The following is an 18847-nucleotide window of genomic DNA, read 5'->3' as shown; positions in this document are numbered from 1 at the left end:
CTGTGCAATTCTCTACAGAAGAAACTTCTATGACAACAAGGAGACAGAACTACAGACTATGAAGATTAGCACCTTATGAATACAACAGCCAGATTACATAGAATTTCCTGAAAGGAAAGATTTTCTGTAAGGCCACTAACTGAAAATATGTTTTTTAAATTAAAAAATGTAAGACTTGCGAAGTATTTTAACCAATATTAAGCTTCAAACTTTTCTGTATGAGGATGTGTTGGTTTAACTCTAATGGTCAGTCCTTCTCAACAGCGATTCAGATGTTAGCAGCAGCTAACTGCAGATTTGGCTTCAAGTGTAAGGGCAGGTGGGACAGAATGAGAGTGAAAAGAGACAAGAAGGTGCTCATGGAGGAAGGAAGAGTGAGAGGTGAAAGCTACAGTTTTCATGAAAGCAGAGGGATCAGAGAGGAGCAGCAGCAACCAGGCCCATCCTTGGATGATCGATAAGGTAATATAATGTGTTTTCAAAACCTCATATAATGGACCGGTACTTTTACTGATTTACTGTCACCCATGAAGATATACACCTCTACCGCGATATAATGTGACCCGATATAACACGGGTTTGCATATAGCGCAGTAACCCAGGGGCTCTGACAGCGGGGCTTGGGCGGCGCTTTAAAGGGCCCAGGGTCCAGCTGCTGCGGGGAGCCCCAGGCCCTTTAAATCACCACTGGAGCCCAGCCATTGCTATCCCGGAGTTGCAGCAGCAGGGCTCAGCCAGTGATTTAAAGGGCCCAGGCTCCCTGCAGCGGCCAGAGCCCTGGGCTCTTTAAATCACTGCTGGAGCCCTGCCGCCGCTACCCTGATATAACGGGGTTTCACCTATAACGTGGTAGATATTTTTAGATCCCGGGGAACGCGTTATATTGGGGTAGAGGTGTATTTCTGCATAAATGGACATTTTATACTCCACTTGCTCCTCCTGATTGAGGCTTTCGGTGATGATATAATAATTGTTTTCATCATTTCATAGATAATGAATTAAGTAAAAATGTATTAAGTGATTACCATTACAGAGCAATGGAAAAAGAAAATGTAACTACAATAACCCCAAGGTTGCTTGTCCTGCACAATTTAGTGCTCTCATTACTTAACTACATTTATTAGCCTACCAATTTTTTCCTCTTCCTTGGATAGCTGATTGAAGCATTTATTAACTACATAAACTGTGCATTAAAATAATCTGTATTCTACATATGGTGAGAAAACTGTGGTATCTGAAAGTTATTTTAAAATTCACCTCGTCACATAAGAATAATGTTTTACCAAAATGAAGTCTCGTCTATTTATTTCCACAATAGCTGGTCAGAAAACCCTGAAAATATACTATCATAAAACAAATATAAAAATACCATAATACAGTACGTAGAAAAATGAATTCTACTACCTCCTCCTACCGTCGCAGATCTGATTAGAGGCGACTTTAAAGAGGTGTCCTCCTGTTCATTAAACTGTCTTTTAAGTTCTTCTGCAGATTCTGAATGGAGTTGTAGAAATTCTTTTATGGCAAATGACGCTTCCTCTTTAACTGGATTTATCATTCTTTGGAGAATCTGTTTATCTTCCAGTCGGACCCGCAAACACAGTTTCTCCATCTCTCGGATATTGGCTCTCAGTTGCTGCAATAATTTTAAAAGATTATTTGTAACTTTATGGCATGCTGCTACTCCTACACACCTCTTTCCAGGGGGTGATGCAAATTAACTACAGTTATTTTCATTTTTAAATAATCAAAAAAAATTATATTTCAATATTTTGTATAAAGTTGAGAAAAATAAACATTCCAAAAAGGTCTTGTTCTCAGAAAAACAAATGCTTTAATTTTATTCTAGTTAAAATGAAAATATTCTAAACAAAAATCTGTTGTACCAAGGAGATAATAGGCATATTTTGCACAAGTAGTAAGAACTCACTTACTATGAGAAAAATGTTCTTTCCCCACTGTTTTGTTCTTTCCTGTTTTATCTGTGCACAGGTCTATTCCCACAGTATTTCATTTCCTACATCTGTGACAACTGGTACTTATAAGTTCTTTCCCTGGAACCAGTACAACCCACACAATCCACCAGATACCCAGCAGCTCAGTGCAGTCACTAATTCTGTACTCTCTCACCCATTCTAATAAACTGGCTGTACACTGGGGAGTAGCCACTGACATTTGGTACTTAAGTACCCAATTACAGCCCTGATTACAGATGTCATATTTAAGGTCTTGTCTTCACTATGAATGTGCCCCAATTACAGCCATCAATATAGCTGCACAAATGTAACCCTTAACACAGACAGGCAAAGCATAGTTCCTCCTCTGTATATTTAATCACCTGTCCCATTGTGCCCACAGGGGCTGCAGCGTTCCAGTTCTTGCTGCCATATCAGTAATAGCAGAGAAATGTACTGATTACCAAAGGGAAAAATGATCTCAGTGTCTCCGATGTTCATCAACCAGACTGATCTAAATGTCACAAAAGCTAACCAGACCTATAAGAGCAAACTTCAGTTCAACCACAGCTAAACCACCACTCTCATCACAATGGGAGTTGCCCACAAGACTCTCCATGAAGATGTGCTCAACACTCTGAATATGTTTCAGAACCCAACCCTAGTGGATGTTAACAAACTTGACTGCTATGATACCTAATATATTTAGCATTTTTGCAAAGCAGTCACTGTACTCTACATTTACACAGGAACTCACAGGTAGTGGAGAGCTGCTTTAGTTCACGTAGACTCATTATGACGATCTACATAGATAAAAGGGCCAAAAATCAGTGTAGTATAATATTTACATAATTACAACCCTTTCAGCCTCAGACATGACCCCACTGCAGCTTAGACCTAGCTCTGCTTTCCAAACTAACACATCTCTACCCTGCACAAGATTTGGACAGAGAAAGAATCATCTCACGGCTGTACCAGATACTGCTGGATAGCATTTTACAGATACCTGGCATAGGTGTCAGCGTCTACAGAGGGCACAAGTCTGTGAGAATGTGTCAGACTATTTGGAATGTCAAGAGTTCTATAACACTATGTATCAGAGCCTGATACGGGTCTAACGCAGGGGTGGGCAAACTATGGCCCGCAGGCCGGATCCATTTTAAGCCACACCTGCAGCTCGGCCCCCCTCCCACACTCCAGCCGAGGCGCTGGGTCGGGGGCCACACCACACGTCTCCCAGAAGCCATGGCATGGCCCCACTCCGGCTCCTACGCACTCCAATGGGAGCTGCAGGGGCAGTGCCTATGGATGAGGCAGCGTGCAGAGCTGCCTTGCTGTGCCTCTGCATAGGAGCCAGAGAAGGGACATGACATTGCTTCCGGGGGAGGTAAGCACCGCTTGGAGCCTGCATCCCCTGAGCCTCTCCCCATGCCCCAACCCCCTGCCCCAGCCCTGATCCCCCTCCAAACCCCTCGATCCCAGCCCAGAGCACCCTCCTGCACCCCAAACCTCTCATCCCCAGCCCCATTCAGAGCCTGCACCCCTAGCCAGAACTTGCACCGCTGCCCGCACCCCTGCCCCAACCTGACTCCCTCCCGCCCTCAGTCCCAGCCCAGAGCATCCTCCTACACCCCAAATGCCTCATCCCCAGCCCCACCCTAGAGCCCACACCCCCACCCAATTTTGTGAGCATTCCTCGCCTGCCATACAATTTCTATGCCCAATGTGGCCCTCGGGCCAAAAAGTTTGCCCATCCCCAGTCTAACGGATTAAAGATTTACTTGAACTCTACAAGATCTGAATAACCATGTGACTATGCACAGTTATTTCTTGTTAAGGACATTAATGTATTATAATTAAAGGTTGCAGGTTTACCACAAGATCACAGAATCTATGATTTTATTGATTTTGCCCCTAGAGTGCCATGGACCACTGATTGATGCTCCCTTGGAGAGGAGGGAGAGAGAATGTTCATCAAAGCATATTTGAATTCTAAGCGGTTGTACTGTGCCATCTTGCTTTCTTTGTGCAAGCTTTCTTCTGTTGTGAGTACTATCCTCCCTCACTTCCTTTCACACAAAATATTCAGACTGATGTGTGGAAGGGAGCTGGAAGTGTAAGTTTGTTTTGTTTTTGTTTTTTTAAATGATTTCAGTTGGCTAACTGAGCACTATCAGACAAAATGGTGCATCCAAGATAACAATATTTTGCATTTATATAGAATATTTTAATCCAAGGAACTTCAAGTGTGAAGAGGAGCTATATCCATTTTACTGATTGGGAAACAAGTACCAATCAGTTAAATGCCTTGCCAATAGTCACGTCGACATGACGAGTCATTGACAGATTAGGAATAAAATATCAGGCATCCTGGTCTAACTGCTAAATGACTCTGAATCCATAATTGCAGCTGCATTGCTATTTCTGGGAAACATCTGGGTCAGCTAGCATCAGCACTCGTCCTACAAACATTTTTGATCCCAAGAATCAAAAACTTTGGTGGTGGTAGAACAGACACAATTAGGGATAAATTATGCCACCACGTGTGGGGATGCATTGGAGAAGCATAATGTGAGGAAGAGAAGAGAAGAGAGGAAAAGAGGGGGAAAGCTGGAATTGGCACAGGACAAGTGGCCTGGTGAGGGGATGGCTTTGCTAGGAAGAGTGCTGGCTACATCTGTTGATCAGATATAGCAAGAGACATCACTTTCCAGACATCTCCAGAAATATTAAGCCTCACAAAGGCATAATACTACTATCAACTACTCACTGCTGATTGATGTCCCTGCCAGCAGGTATATGGGATCTTGGGGAGCAATTACCACACAGGTGGGGCGCAAATTAATTTCTTTATTAAAGGAAAAAGGAAGTGGTGGGAATTTAACAATAAAATACGATGGGATGGGGTGTATAGGGTGTTTACAATAGACAATGATGGGGGGGTTTCTTATTGAACAGTGTAGGGAGTTCTAACAGTGGGTGGGGTACTAAGTAAGTGGGGTTCAGCAACAAATGGGATACAGTACAGTTAATAAGTCCAACTCAACTTTATATAGGAATTTAAACTCTAGATACAGTGTGGAATGCAAAACGTTAACCAAAAAGAAATCCAAAATGAAAATGCTAGCTTCTATATAAAATGGTTAACAATCTAGATAGAATTAATTAAGTGGTCGTGGCCTTATATACAATAAACACAATGGTATTAAAGCAGAATAACACAATTTAGTATAACCAGAAAAGTATGGCAACCAATGAAGTGTATAGTCCCTTCAAGTAAATATGTGAAACACAGAGCAATAATACATAGGGTGATAATGAACTTATGCAATGTGAAAATTACTAGACTTAATTTGTGAGGCTGGTGATAGCAAGAGTGTACCTAATTGCTGGGTCAAGGAACGGTGTGGGGGAGTGAGATGATTAGTGGCAACATGAATAAGAGGGAGAAGTGTGGCTACAAGCCAGCGAGAGCCCCAATCTGGTTTAGCCCCTGCGAGGATAAGGACAACTGACTAAGAGAAGGTTTTAAGCAACAAGCAGCAGACACCGAAAACAAAGGGAAAAAAAAAACGGCAAAGGGTTTGGAAGTTTCACAAGGGATAAAGCTTAGCAAATGTGGGTTGGGAAAGTTCGGGAGGTGTGAATGCAAAGACGCAGGGGGGGGCGACAGCAAAAGAGTCAGTAACAGGGAGACACGGAAGAAGCACATAGGGGGAGGGGATTAAAAAAAAGAGGAGCGAGGAGAAAAACAGAACAAAGCATAAGGAGGAAGCAGCAAGGGGTTTTGGGAAGTTCGGAGGGTGATCAGAGCAGAGTGGGGGGCAGCAAGGATTTGTAACAGGGAGACACAGAGGGGAAGACACTGGGGGCGGGATTGGAGCGGGGAAAACAGAACAAAGTATACAGACGGAGAAAGCAACAAAAACCTTATCTATCTAACTTAACCAACTTAGGCAAAATCAACAAATATCACAAATCTAATAGCAAAACTAATAACAAGCAACTATACGAACAACAAAACAGCAAATTATAATAAAGGCAGGTGAAACTTACAAGCTTGCAATATTAACAAACACATGACTTATTAAACTAACAAAACTAAAACCATGGCTGCACCTTATGCTATGGGAAGGTACAGAGGGCAGAGTGGTACGTGCCCAGAATCCAGCTTCCAAGGAAGCCAAAGGATGGTGGCTGCAGCAGTGGATACAGCTAGAAGCAGAGAGCCCACGAGGCAAAGCCACAGGAGCAGAGCTTAGGAGCGGCACAAACTTATTTTTTAGCAGCAAAGTGCCACGGAGTTTAGGATGACGTTTAAGAACACAGACCAAGGTTTAGCTGAGTCTTGTGTGCTGGGAGAACAGAGAACAGCAGCTAAAATAATAAAATAAAGTACAGAGAGTTTCATACAGAGGGATTCTTACCAGCCCAAAGGAAGCAGCAGAGGCAAAAGCAGCAAGAATATCAGAAGGCTAGGTAACGGTCTCAATAATCAGGAGATCTCTCAGGCAGCAATTGTTCTTCGTGGGGGGTTCATTCAAAAAACGGGGTACACGCTCAAAAATAAAAAATGAGAGCAAGAGAAAGGAACCCCAGAACCCCTGGCTGATCAGACCAGCAGCAATGCAGCAAACCTTTCCTGATCTTAGTTTTAAAAATGTCTGGTTTTAAAGGCAAACTCAGGCAGTTTCCTGCCAGTACTTCTGATTGGCTCCTCTTGATACAGGGAAGGAGAGGAGGCAGGGAAAAAACTGTAAGGTGAGCACCGAGACATGTGCTGCGGCAGAGTCCGTGCAATAGGTGACTCAAAGCACATGAGGCCTATGACTCATGCCCAGGATCTTAAAAACACAATAGGTCTTGCAGCTCTGGACCATTGCCTAACCTACACCGAGAGCCCAGGTTTAACAAGGTGATAACAGGACTAACCCTTTGAACAGGGCAGTGATCCCACTTAGCACAAGTGGCCATCCCTTTGAGAAGGGCAATGGCTCTTGGTAAACAACTTAACAGCCAGGGAAGGGGCGGCCACAGAAGGAGAACAAAATGGAGTATGGGGACAGCTGTAAGAAACAAAATGGAATAGAGGCATAGCTGTAACAGACAATGGAGCGAAGACCTACGTACCTCCCTGCCTCTTCTCCCCAATGCAGCTTACACTCATATGAGCTATAATTGAACTCATATTAGGAGATGTGGAAGTCACAAAGTATTGTCTGTACATATACACTGTTCATGTTGCACCTCGTGGAAATACTAGTAACTTACAGTGTATGCCACCTGGAAAGCTATATGTATTTTTAAGTGTGCAAGGAGAATCTGGTGCCTGCTCATGGAAACAGTTTCCCTAACATGATTGCAGGGTTAAGGAAAACTCTACTGCACCTGTGTTCCTTGAGGGTTCACGCTGAGGCAAAGGAATAATGCAGCAGAGGGCCTCGAAAAACGATTACCTGTTTGTATATCTCCTTTAACCAAACAAAGTCTTTCAGAATTACTCATTTAAATGAAGCAGTGGGGATACCACCCATCAGGCTCAGATTCACAAAGATACTGAGCTGCCAAAACCTCACACTTGGGCACCTACATCCCAGTTTTAGGCTCTACTGCAATTCACAATTTCCCACCAAACTCTATAGGTACCTAAATTTTCAAGATAAAAGTTCCCACCTCTGAGCATGCACATCACTGTTTCCCTATAGGCATCTGGAGGCCTATCTCCCACCTCAACCACAGAGCAATTCATAAACTGGGGGAACACAGGTGTTTGTCAGTCTAAATCACAGTGTCCAATCTAGTAGGTGTTCTCAGAGCAGTCTACCAGATTGATGTCCCATACAAAATCTGGCCACCAGAGGAGGTGGAGCGGAGGAGGTGGTGGTGGTGCCACCTGCCTTGTAACTTTTAGCCCAGTGTTTAGAGTATTCACCTGGGATGTGGAAAGAGGAGGTTACTCACCTTGTGCAGTAACTGACATTCTTCGAGATGAGTGTCCCTGTGGGTGCTCCACTTTAGGTGTCGGTGCGCCCCTGTGCCTTTGATCGGAGATTTTTATAGCAGTACTCCTACCGGCCACGCATGCTTAGAACCTGTCACTCACTCTAAGTATGTCACTAGAGAGCAGCGCGGCCGGTAACCCTCAGTCCTTCTCTAACAACAGAGGTTACCCCAACTCCGAGTAGAGGGGAGGAGGGTGGTAGTGGAGCACCCACAGGGACACTCATCTCGAAGAACGTCAGTTACTACTCGCACAAAGGGAGTAACCTCCTCTTCGAGAGAGAGATGTCCCTGTGGGTGCTCCACTTTAAGGTGACTTCAAAGCAAGTGTAATCATCAGGAGGTAGGAACTTCGGATCTGGCTGGAATGCCAGTAAAAAACAATACTGTCCTGCCTAATGCCGAGTGTCAGAGAGGGGGCCTTGAGTAAGGGCATAGTGAAGTAACGAATGTAAGGGGGAGGACCAGGTGGCCACCCTACAGATGTCTGACAAAGGGTAACCCTGCGTAGGAAGGCTACAGAGGTAATACAGAATCACATGTGGAATGTGTCCTGGATCAACTGCCGGAGGTGTAAACGTTCCTTCCTGAATAACAGAGACGATATGCACTCAGAGATCCAACTCGAAGAAGCCTCTGAGCAGAGATAGCCATGCCCTTGAACGGTCCGCGATAGAGACAAAGAGTCCAGGAAGAGCCCTCGGAAGGTCGTAGTTCTGTCCAAGATAAAAGGAGAAGGCCCTAACGCACATCAGGTGTGTGTATCGTGGCCTCAAAGGAATTGCGTGTGGTTTTTGGGAAGAAGTTGGTTTCCTTGGTTCATTGAGGTGAAAAGGAGCATGAACTTTTGGAAGAAATTTTGGGTGTAAACGCAGAACAACTCTGTCCTTGAAGAAGAGGGCACATGGTGGATCCGCCGCAAGAGCTGCTATCTCGCCTGCCCGTCTGGCGGAGGTAATGGCCACCAAAAAGGCTGTTTTCATTGAGAGGTGCAAAAGGGAGCAGGTGGCTAAGGGCTCAAAGGGTTGGTGAGTTAAACAGGACAATACTAGGTGAAGATCCCATGGAGGGGTAGGTGACTTAACATCTGGATATAGGGTTTGGGCGTGCCTTCAGGAAACCTTTGGTGATGGGATGAGCGGTGGCTTAATGTCTGGGTATAGGATTGAGGAGAGGCGCTGTGCCGAGGAGAGCACCCGCACCGGGGCCGTTTGCAGTGCTGAGGAGCAGCACGCTCCAGCACCGCGGCCGCTTGGTGTGCCCAGGAGGAGTGCGCTGCCGGCACTGCGTCCGTTTGCAGTGCTGGAGGAGCACGCTGCTGGCACTGCAGCCATTTGCGGTGCCCAGGGGGAGTGCCACTGCTGCACTGCGTGCCCATTGCGGTGCCAAGGGGACAGGAGCGACAAGGACCTTCCTGACATGGGAGGTCGGGTCCCTGCCTCAGTGCTCTGTGAGAGCTGTGGCTGAGGCATCAGAAAAAGCTGAGGCACCTGCCTTTGGTGTTGTCAGCACAGAGGGTAGGGATCTCGCGGGAGACCCCTACCCTTGTTAAAGTCTCTCCTGTGAGACTGTTCTGCTTCTTGCCTCCGCTCCAGGGAGGGTAAAGCAACGCTGCCCACCAGTTCTGATCTGGCTGGGGCGCGTGTGGGAGTGGGTTTGACCTTTCCCATCTCCGAAAGCGTCTGCTTAGCTCGTCGGCAGTGGTGTTCATCACGCCTGGGATGTAAACAGCTGATATCTGGATGTGGTTTGCAAGGCACCAATTCCAGAGTTTCATGGTCTCTGAACAAAGAGAGTGGGAACGAGCCCCTCCTTGTCTGTTGACGTGTAGAACATGCAGGCAATGTTGTCTGTTATTATGCGTACATGCTGATTCTGATTAGTGGGAGGAAGCAACGGCAAGCATTCCGGATAGCGCGAAGTTCTAGAACGTTTATGTGTAGGGAGGTCTCGGAGTGAGACCATAGCCCGTGTACTGTGTGGTGAGAGATATGGGCCCCCCAGCCGGTGAGGGATGCGTCGGTTGTCATCATCACAGTTGGTGGAGTCTGGAGGAAGGGGACTCCAGAACAGAGGTTGTCAGGGACTGTCCACCGTATGACAGAGTCCTTGACCCGGTAAGGTATGGTCAATGATTTGTTTATTGAGTGCACGTTTGGTTTGTAAACCGTGGCCAGCCAAGCTTGGAAGCACCTCATGTGGAGACATGCATTCTGGACCACGAAAGTGCACGAGGCCATGTGCTCCAGTAGTTGGAGGCAGTCTCGGGGCGGCGACCCGAGGGCTGCTGTGAAGCCTTGCAGCCAGCAGTTGTATAGTATTGACACGGTCGGGTGGAAGGGATGCCCGTCCGGTTCTGGAGTCGAGGCTTGCTTCTATAAAGTCCAGGCGTTGGGTAGGACTTAATGTGGATTTGTTCTCATTTATTTGCAGGCCCAGGGATTGAAAGCACTCGATGGTGATTTTTGTGAAGCGGAGGGCCTCGGCGTGTGTGGAGGCCTTGAGAAGGCAATCGTCCAGGTAAGGAAATATTATAACCCCTTGTTTCCTGAGGTAGGCCGTGACTACCGGTAGAAGTTTGGAGAAAACTCGGGGGCAGTGGAAAGGCCAAATGGTAGAACTCTGTATTGGTAATGCGTCGAGCCAAAGGTAAAAACGGGAGAAAACGGTGGATAGTGACGTGAAAATAGGCGTCTTGTAGGTCGAGGGCTGAAAACCAATCGCCTGCTGCAGGGCTGGAATTATGGTGGTGAGAGTAACCATTTTGAACTTTTGTTTTCTTGACGAAATTGTTGAGTCTGCTGAGGTCGAGGATCGGTCGCCATCCTCCAGTTTTCTTCTTCTGTGTTAGGAAATAAGGGGAACAGAATCCTTTCCCCTTGTGGCATTTGGGCACGAGTTCGATAGCACCCAGGTGAAGAGATGTTGTACTTCTTGCTGGAGGTGTGGCTCGTGAAAGGTGTCCCTGAAGAGGGACGGGGAGGGTGGGTGGGTGGGAGGTAAGGAGAGGAAGGGGATGGAATACCCCGTTGTGATGACCTCTAGAACCCACTTGTCGGTGGTAATATTCTGCCATTGGTGTAAAAATGGCTGTAGACGATGTCCAAAGACAGTTGTGAGCAGTACATGCGCCGGAATAGGGGCGACGTTTTCGAGACCCTCGACCAAAGGTTCAAATTTGTTTATTATTTTGAGGAAGTTGGGGTATCCCGGAAGAATTGGGGCGACGCCGCTGGTATCTGGACCTCTGGCGTTGGCGTTGTTGTTGTTGTTGATCCTGAGCTCCCGGAAAATGCTGAGTATATGAGGGGTAGCGCGGACGGTGGTAAAGGTTGATATCTGTACTGTCGCCTTCTGTTTGTAGGGGTCTGGATACCTAAGGATCGCAGAGTTGCCCTTGAGTCCTTCATTGAGTGCAGCACCTCATTAGTGGTGGAAAGCAAAGAGTTTATCACCATCAAAAGGAGATCCTCTATGGTGCTCTGAACTTCGCGAGGAAAGAGAGAAGAGGAAAGCCAGGAACCTCGCGCATGACGGCCGCTGTAGCGGTGGATCTTGCTGCAGTATTGGCTGAATCCAGAGCTGCTTGAAGAGCCGTGCAGGATATGATTTGGCCCTCGGAAACTAAAGCTGTAAACTGTTGTTTCTTGTTGTCTGGGATGTGTTCAATAAAGTGCATGAACTTATTATAGTTTTTATGGTCGTACTTTGCTAGAATTGCGGTATAATTGGCAATTCGAAATTGCAACGTTGAAGAGGCATATACCTTACGACCCAGCAGGTCTAAGCGTTTGCCCTCTCTCTGTTGGTTGGGGTATGGCGGAAATACTGTTTGTTTCACTGATTGGCTGCGTCCACTACCAAAGAGTTTGGCCAGGATGTGAGAAAAGGAATTCAGAGCCCTTCGAGGGAATGAAGTATTTCCGGTCCGCCTGTTTGCAGGTAGGCTGGCTTGTGGCTGGAGTCTGCCAGATGGATTTAGCAGGTCCCAGAAGGGCTGAGTTAATTGGTAATGCCAGTCTGGATGACGAAGATGGTTGCAGGATGTCTGTTAGCTCATGTTGTTGGTCAGGTACTTCCTCAAATTGATTCTAAGCTCATTGGCAACCCTTTTGAAGAGATCTTGGAGTTTTGAAAAATCATCTGATGGCAGTGGAGGGGAAGGAAGTAACGCCTCCTCAGGTATTGGATCAGTTGGTACGTCAGGTAATACTGGGTCAGGAGCTGGAGTTAATTGATCCTGAGGATGGGAGGGTGCCGCCAAGTGCGTCATAGGATTTTGACGTTCGCGTCTAGTGTGAGTAGAGTAGCGGACGTGCTGCCGAGGGAAAGATGGCCACGGAGCCCAATACTGCCATGGTGGTGGAAAAGGCATAGCAGGTGCCATCCAGGGGTGAACACCCCAGGAGGTGGGATCTTGAGGTTGGTGGGACAGTTTTCCTGTGTCCACGGGGACAGGACTGTGAGGGTAGAATTCAGATTGCACTGGCACAGCAGCCTGTAGTTCAGACTCCTGCTCACTGGAGGAAGGCTGCTCGGACCCTGAGTCATTTGTATAGAGAAGCCATCCCCAAAAAGGGCGATTGCAGTGTAGGTGACACTAGGAGGTCACTTGAGTGGGTAATTTGTAACGGGGGGCAGTCGTAGGCGAAGGCAGATAGAGATCCTGTGAGGAAACCCGGGCTGGCACCGGAGTTTTTAGTCTTGGCTCCGTGCCAAGTAGCGGTAGTAATGCCGGTGCCGCAGGCGGTGCCGTGCTATTAATAGCAGGCTGCGGTGCCTCCGTCGGTGCCTGAGTTGTCGGTGCTGCATTCATTGCGGTGCCGATAGGTGCCACAATCGAGGCAGGCAACTGAAAGCCTGTCGCCTCGCACCAGAGCCTCACGCTGCCGCCGGAAAGCACAGGTGGGTTCAGGCGGTGCTGAAGGTGCCACAATCGAGGCAGGCAACTGAAAGCCTGTCGCCTCGGCACCAGAGCGCTGCGGGGAAATGCGCGAGAAGGTTTAGCAGGCGGCAACTGTAGCCTGTCGCCGGAGGAGCCCGGCTCGTCAAAAGCACAGGCGGGGTCAGGCGGCGCCGGCAGCTACCGAGGAGCCCGGGGCTCGTCAAGGAAACTGACAGCTGAACAGGAGAAGGAGGTTTACCAGTGAAGTTTCCTCTTGATTGTGAGTGTTCTCTTTTAGCTGTCTTCTTAGTTTTTTGAAGGATTAGAGCTGGGTCTGGAGGCAGAGTCCGCGCCAGGGTCTGAGGCAGACTGCAGGGATTTTTGAAGTAGAAGAAGTTTTAACTTTAACTCCCTGTCCTTCCTAGCTCTAGAGCTTAACTTAGTGCAGTGAGGGCATTTTTGGGGAATATGAGTCTCCCCCAAGCATTTTATACACTTAGAGTGCCCATCAGAAAGAGGGATAGAGTCCTTACAAGAGAGCAGCGCTTAAAGCCTGTGGAGCCAGGCATATTTGAAGCGGCTGACAGAACGAGAGAATTTTTTTTTTTTTTTTTTTTTTTTTTAACTAGTAGGAAGAAAAGTAGGTAACACTAACTAAGAGCTAAGTAACAGGAGAAAAAACTGGCTAACTACAGGTATTTTAAGATGAGGAAAGAAATATTAAGGAGTCTGCTGAGCTCTGTCTCAAGCCGGGGGCAGTAGAGAAGGAACTGGGGGTACCGGCCGCGCATGCTCTCTAGTGACACACTCAGAGTGAGTGACAGGTTCTAAGCATGCGTGGCTGGTAGTACTGCTGTAAAAATCTCCGATCAAAGGCGCAGGGGCGCACCGACACCTAAAGTGGAGCACCCACAGGGACATCTCTCTCGAAGAAGTCCAGGTTCAATTCCCCTACCCACCACCAAAGAGGGAGACGGGAGATCCCTGTTGAAATCCTACCTCTCAAGAGAAGGCTCTAAACACTGAGATATGGCATATTCTGAAACCAGGTTCCTTCAGTCTCTACTATTAAAGCTGTTCCACTGTGTGTAAATAATGAAGGAATGACTGGAGAAGGGGGACCAGGCACTGGGTCTCCCACTCCCAGGTAGGCACCCTAACCACTGACCTACAGAGTGAGTTGTTCATATTGATTCATTCTCATTCTCTCTCTCCACCCCAAATGATTGTTCCACTGTGGATAAATACTTAAAATAGTAATTAGATACTCAAGACAGAAAAGACAGTTACCTTTTCCATAACTGATGTTCTTCAAGATGTGTTGCTCATGTCTATTCCACAGTAGGTGTGCATGCTCGCCACCTGCACCGGTGCCGTAAGTTTTTCCCCTAGCAGTTCCTGTAGGGGACTGCCCCAGTGACCCCTGGAGTGGTACCTCCATGGCACAGTATAAGGGGTGCTGCGCACTCCCCCCTACAAGCGCCTTCTTGCCAGATAACTCCGATAGAGGGGAAGAAGGGTAGGATATGGAATAGACATAAGCAACACATCTCGAAGAACGCCAGTTACTGAACAGATAACTGTCTTTTCTTCTTCGAGGGATTGCTCATGTGTATACCACAGTAGGTGACTCCAAGCTACATCTGTTGGAGGTGGGTAGGAGTTCAAATGTTCCCAGGATGGAGGACAGCCCTGCCAAACCCAGCGTCATCCCTGATCTGGGGGATGATCGCATAGCGCGAGGTGAACGTGTGAACTGAAGACCACGTGGCAGCCCTACAAATGTCCTGAATTGGGACGTGGGCCAAAAAGACAGCCAACGAGGCCTGTGCCCAAGTCGAGTGCACCTTCACAATTGGTGGTGGAGGGATTCTCACTAGGTCATAACAGGTACAGATGCACGAGGTGATCCAGTTGGAGAGCCACTGAGTGGAGGTTGGCCGACCTTTCATGCGTTCAGCCGAGGCAATGAACAGTTGTAAGTACTTTCTGAATGGCTTGGTCCGCTCCAGGTAGAAAGCCAGAGCCCGTCTCACATCCAGCGTGTGGAGGCAGTGCTCCTCACTGGACGCATGGGGCTTGGGGCAGAGGACCAGCAGAAAAATGTCCTGACCCATGTGGTAGGCGGAGACCACCTTCGGGAGACACGAGGGGTGTGGGTGGAGCTGGACCTTATCCTTATGAAATACCATGTACGGGGGCTCAGAGTTCAGGGCCCTGAGTTCCGAGACCTGCCTAGCCGATGTGATCGCAACTAGGAAGGCCACCTTCCACGAGAGGTGTGACCAGGAGCACATGGCTAGCGGCTCAAACAGGGGCCCCGTGAGACGGGCCAACACCAAGTTTAGGTCCCACTGCGGGATTAGGAGCCTAACATACGGGAAGAGATAATCCAAACCCTTAAGGAACTGGCCCGATAGCATGAGAGAATACTGTGTGGCCCTGCACTGGCAGATGGAAGGCCAATATGACCACCAGGTGCATCTTGACAGATGAGGGTGCCAGGCCCTGGGCTCTAATGTGAAGGAGGTGGTCCAGGATAAGCTGGATCAGGGCAGCCACTGGGGAAACGCCCCGCCCATCCACCCATCTGGAAAACCCAGATCACTTTGCCAACTAGGCTTGGCGCATGAAGGGATGCCTGCTTTCTAGGAAGACGCACTAAACCCCTTCTGAGCACGTCCTTTCCTCTCTACCTAACCATTGAGCAGCCACACCATGAGGTGGAGTGCCGCTAGGTTGGGGTGGAGGTGGCAGCCCTGGCCCTGGGAGAGCAAGTCCGGGCAGGACAACAATGGCCACGGTGGGGCGACCGCCAGGCCCACGAGGGTCCCATACCAATGCTGTCTGGACCATGCCAGGGCAATCAGAAGGACCGGGCCTTGTCCATCTTTATCTTTTCCAGAACCTTGCTGATCAGCAGGAACTGGGGGAAAGGCATAGAGAAACTGGCCTGACCAGGACAGGCATCGGAGATAGTGCTCTGTCCCAGTCTCCCCCGAAGCAGAACCAGGGACAGCGACGGTTCTGCCAAGTCACAAACAGGTCCTGCTGGGGAGTTCTCCACACTTGACGAAGTCTGTGCACCACCTGTGGGTGGAAAGACCACTTTGCTTGTGCAGGGACTTCTCCTCTCAGCACATCTGCCCACCCGTTCCAGGCACTCGGCAGATAGAAGGCCTGTAGGCAGATGTCGTGGCCTATATAAAAGTCCCACAGCCTGAGGGCTTCGCAGCAGAGGGAACAGGATCTAGCCCGCCTTGCCTGTTGATGTAGAACACTGATGCCGTGTTGTCCGTGAGGACCCTGACCACCTGGCCCTCCAGGTGTGAGCAGAAGGCCATGCATGCCAGTCATACTGCCCTCAGCTCCTTGACGTTTACGTGGAGGGTCAGATCCTGAGTCAACCACAGACCTTGGGTCTGAACGTTCCCCACATGGGTCCCCCATCCCAGGTCCAACACGTCAGACACCAGCTCTGCCCCTGAACAGGACCCCTTGGAGCATGTTTCTTGGCGACGACCAGCACTGTAGGGAGGTAATCACTGCTTTGAGTACTGTGAGGACTTGTCCATCCTGTCCCTTGCCTGGGAGAACTCCGAGGCCAACCAGAGCTGGAGGGGCCTCATCCTCAGTCTGGCATGATGGACCAAATATGTGCACGTCGACATTTGACCCAAGAGCTGGAGACATGCTCTGGTTGTTGTCCCCGGAAACCTTGTGACCATGTCAATGAGCCCCTTCAGGGTCTGGAACCTGTCCGGTGAGAGGGAGGCTCTGGCCGATGAGGCATCCAGGACCGCCCCGATAAACTCTATGCATTGAACTAGGACTAACAAGGACTTGTTGTTGTTTACCAACAGGCTCAAAGTGGTGCACGTGGACAGAAGGAGCGCCACGTGATACCACACCTTCAACCAGGAGCTGCCTTGACCAACCAGTTGTCCAGATAGGGGAAGATCTGGACTCCCCCAGCACCTGAGGTGGGCCATCACCACCAACATCCGTTTCATGAATACCCTGGGAGCAGTGGACAGGCCAAATGGGAGAACTGTAAATTGGTAGTGTTCTTGCCCCACCGTGAAACAGAGGAAGCATCTGTGCCCCTCGAATATATGAATGTGGAAGTACACGTCCTGCAGATTGAGGGCAGTGTACCAGTCCCTGGGATCCAAGGAGGGGATGATGGGGGCCAGGGAGACCATGTGGAAATTGAGCTTCACCACGTACTGGTTCAGGCCTCACAGGTCCAAGATGGGCCTGAGCCCTGCTTTGGCCTTTGGGATAAGGAAATACTGGGAGTAGTACCCCTTGCCTTTGAACTCCCCAGGTACAGTTTCCCCTACTCCTAGGCCCAGGAGCCGCCCCACCTCCTGCTTGAGCAGGGCCTCATACAAGGTGTCCCCCAGGAGGGATGGGGGCGGGAAGGGAGGAAGTAAACTGGAGGGTGTAACCCCGGGAGATGGTGTTGAGGACTCATCGATCTGAGGTCAGCCACAACCACTCCGGGAAAGGAAGCTTTATTGAGGGTGGATCCCTGATGAGAACTGACAGGTCGTCCCTGGCGTCCCATCAAAACTGCCTTTTCCCCACCTTCTTGCCCTTGGAGGACTCAGGCTTCGGGGGCAGGGCAAGACTGCCTTTGTGGGTGCCTCTTATAATTCTGCAACTTCTTATAAGTGGTCTCATATTTCGGGTGGGTGGCCTGAGCGTAAGTCTGCTGTGGCTTTAACTTAGGTTTAGCTGGAGCTGAAACAGAGACCCAGAGTCTGGAGAGTCACCAGCCTCTGCGAATCTTTATTTTCAATGGTGGCAAGAAGGAACTGAGGTGGCGGGGGGGGAAGCGCACATGGAGGCCATGTCATGGAGGCACCACTCTAGGGGTTGCTTGGGCACTCCCCTATGGGTACTCCTGGGGGAAAAACTTTCAGCACCAGTGCACGTGGTGAGCATGCATACCTATTGCGGAATACACATGAGAAATTACTTGAAGAGGAATGACTGTGTAGTCTACTGTTTAGGGCAACCCTCTGAGAGGTTGGAGACCCTGAGTCCAGCCCTCTGCTCCAAACACTCTTTCACTATCTATGTACAATGGAACAGCTTCAAACGTTTTGGTTTGGAGTTTTAGCACAAAACATTACCTAGACTTTGAAAAACTAAGAATGCATGACTGATTTTTACTAAAATCTAACATAAGAAATGTACAGTACAAATTATATTACTTGTTGATTTGGTTTGGGACAGACTTCATTAAAAGCATAAAAATTAATGTTGCAATATAAAAATAATCGTATGACATTCTAAGCATGTAAAATAAATCATTCTTCACTGAACAGTTTACCATTTGTTTTGAACATTATTCTTAGAGCGGAATGAGGGAACAAATAGTTTGGGAGTGGTGTTTTTAAGGTGCAAGTTTTATTCATTAATGCAAGGGAGCTAGAAGAGGCAACATTGCTTGCTTGGAAAAAGTAGGGTGTAGAGCAGGCCTGCACAACTCGTAAAGCGGCGAGAGCCATATTACTCCAAAGAAAACAGCTGAGGGCCGAATCCCCCTCTGGCCCCACCGAAACCTCCCCCACCCTAGAGCTACCCGCCTTGCAAAAACAACCCCCCCAGCGCTGCCCAGCCCCCCCGGAAACAACCTCCCCCCAAGCGCCACCCGCCCCGAGGAAACAAACCCTCCTTCCCCAGCGCCACCTCGCCAAACAGTGGTATTGAACCTTGGTAATATGTTATAGCAAGCCCCTAAGGTAGTATAATTAAGGTAAAATAAAAGTGTCTGTTTGCTAGAAGTAGAATAAGATCTTCCCCCCACTTTCTAATCAATTGTCCTGTTGAATGAATGAGGTGTGACTGAGGAAGGCATGGAAGGCAGGCACCTCCAGACAGCTGCAACCCTTGGAGAGGGGATAGGAGCCAGACCAGATCAGTAGAACAGGTCAGCCACCAACTCGTAGCTCATCTCCTCAGCCTCCCAGCCCCCACTCACCTCCTCAGCCCC

General features: G+C 48.6%; 2 protein-coding genes across 6 annotated transcripts in view; one reads left to right on the top strand and one right to left on the bottom strand.

The window, feature by feature from the left end:
* LOC142046341 (uncharacterized) overlaps positions 1–18847 on the top strand; it is a 1049055-nt gene that overhangs the window by 241596 nt on the left and 788612 nt on the right. The window lies entirely within an intron of this gene.
* The window catches only part of STX17 (syntaxin 17), a 99046-nt gene that overhangs the window by 23832 nt on the left and 56367 nt on the right, over positions 1–18847 (bottom strand). For all 5 annotated transcript variants that reach the window (XM_032787141.2, XM_032787146.2, XM_032787144.2 and 2 more), the window contains one exon: positions 1405–1636. In XM_032787141.2, coding sequence (XP_032643032.1) covers positions 1405–1636 — 232 coding nt within the window. The remainder of the gene's footprint in view (positions 1–1404; positions 1637–18847) is intronic.

This window comes from Chelonoidis abingdonii, chromosome 2 (assembly GCF_003597395.2).
Source record: "Chelonoidis abingdonii isolate Lonesome George chromosome 2, CheloAbing_2.0, whole genome shotgun sequence".
In the NCBI taxonomy this organism is placed as follows: Eukaryota; Metazoa; Chordata; order Testudines; family Testudinidae; genus Chelonoidis; species Chelonoidis abingdonii.
The sequence above is the reverse complement of the archived record's forward strand: the minus strand, read 5'-3'. Positions and strand labels throughout refer to the sequence as shown.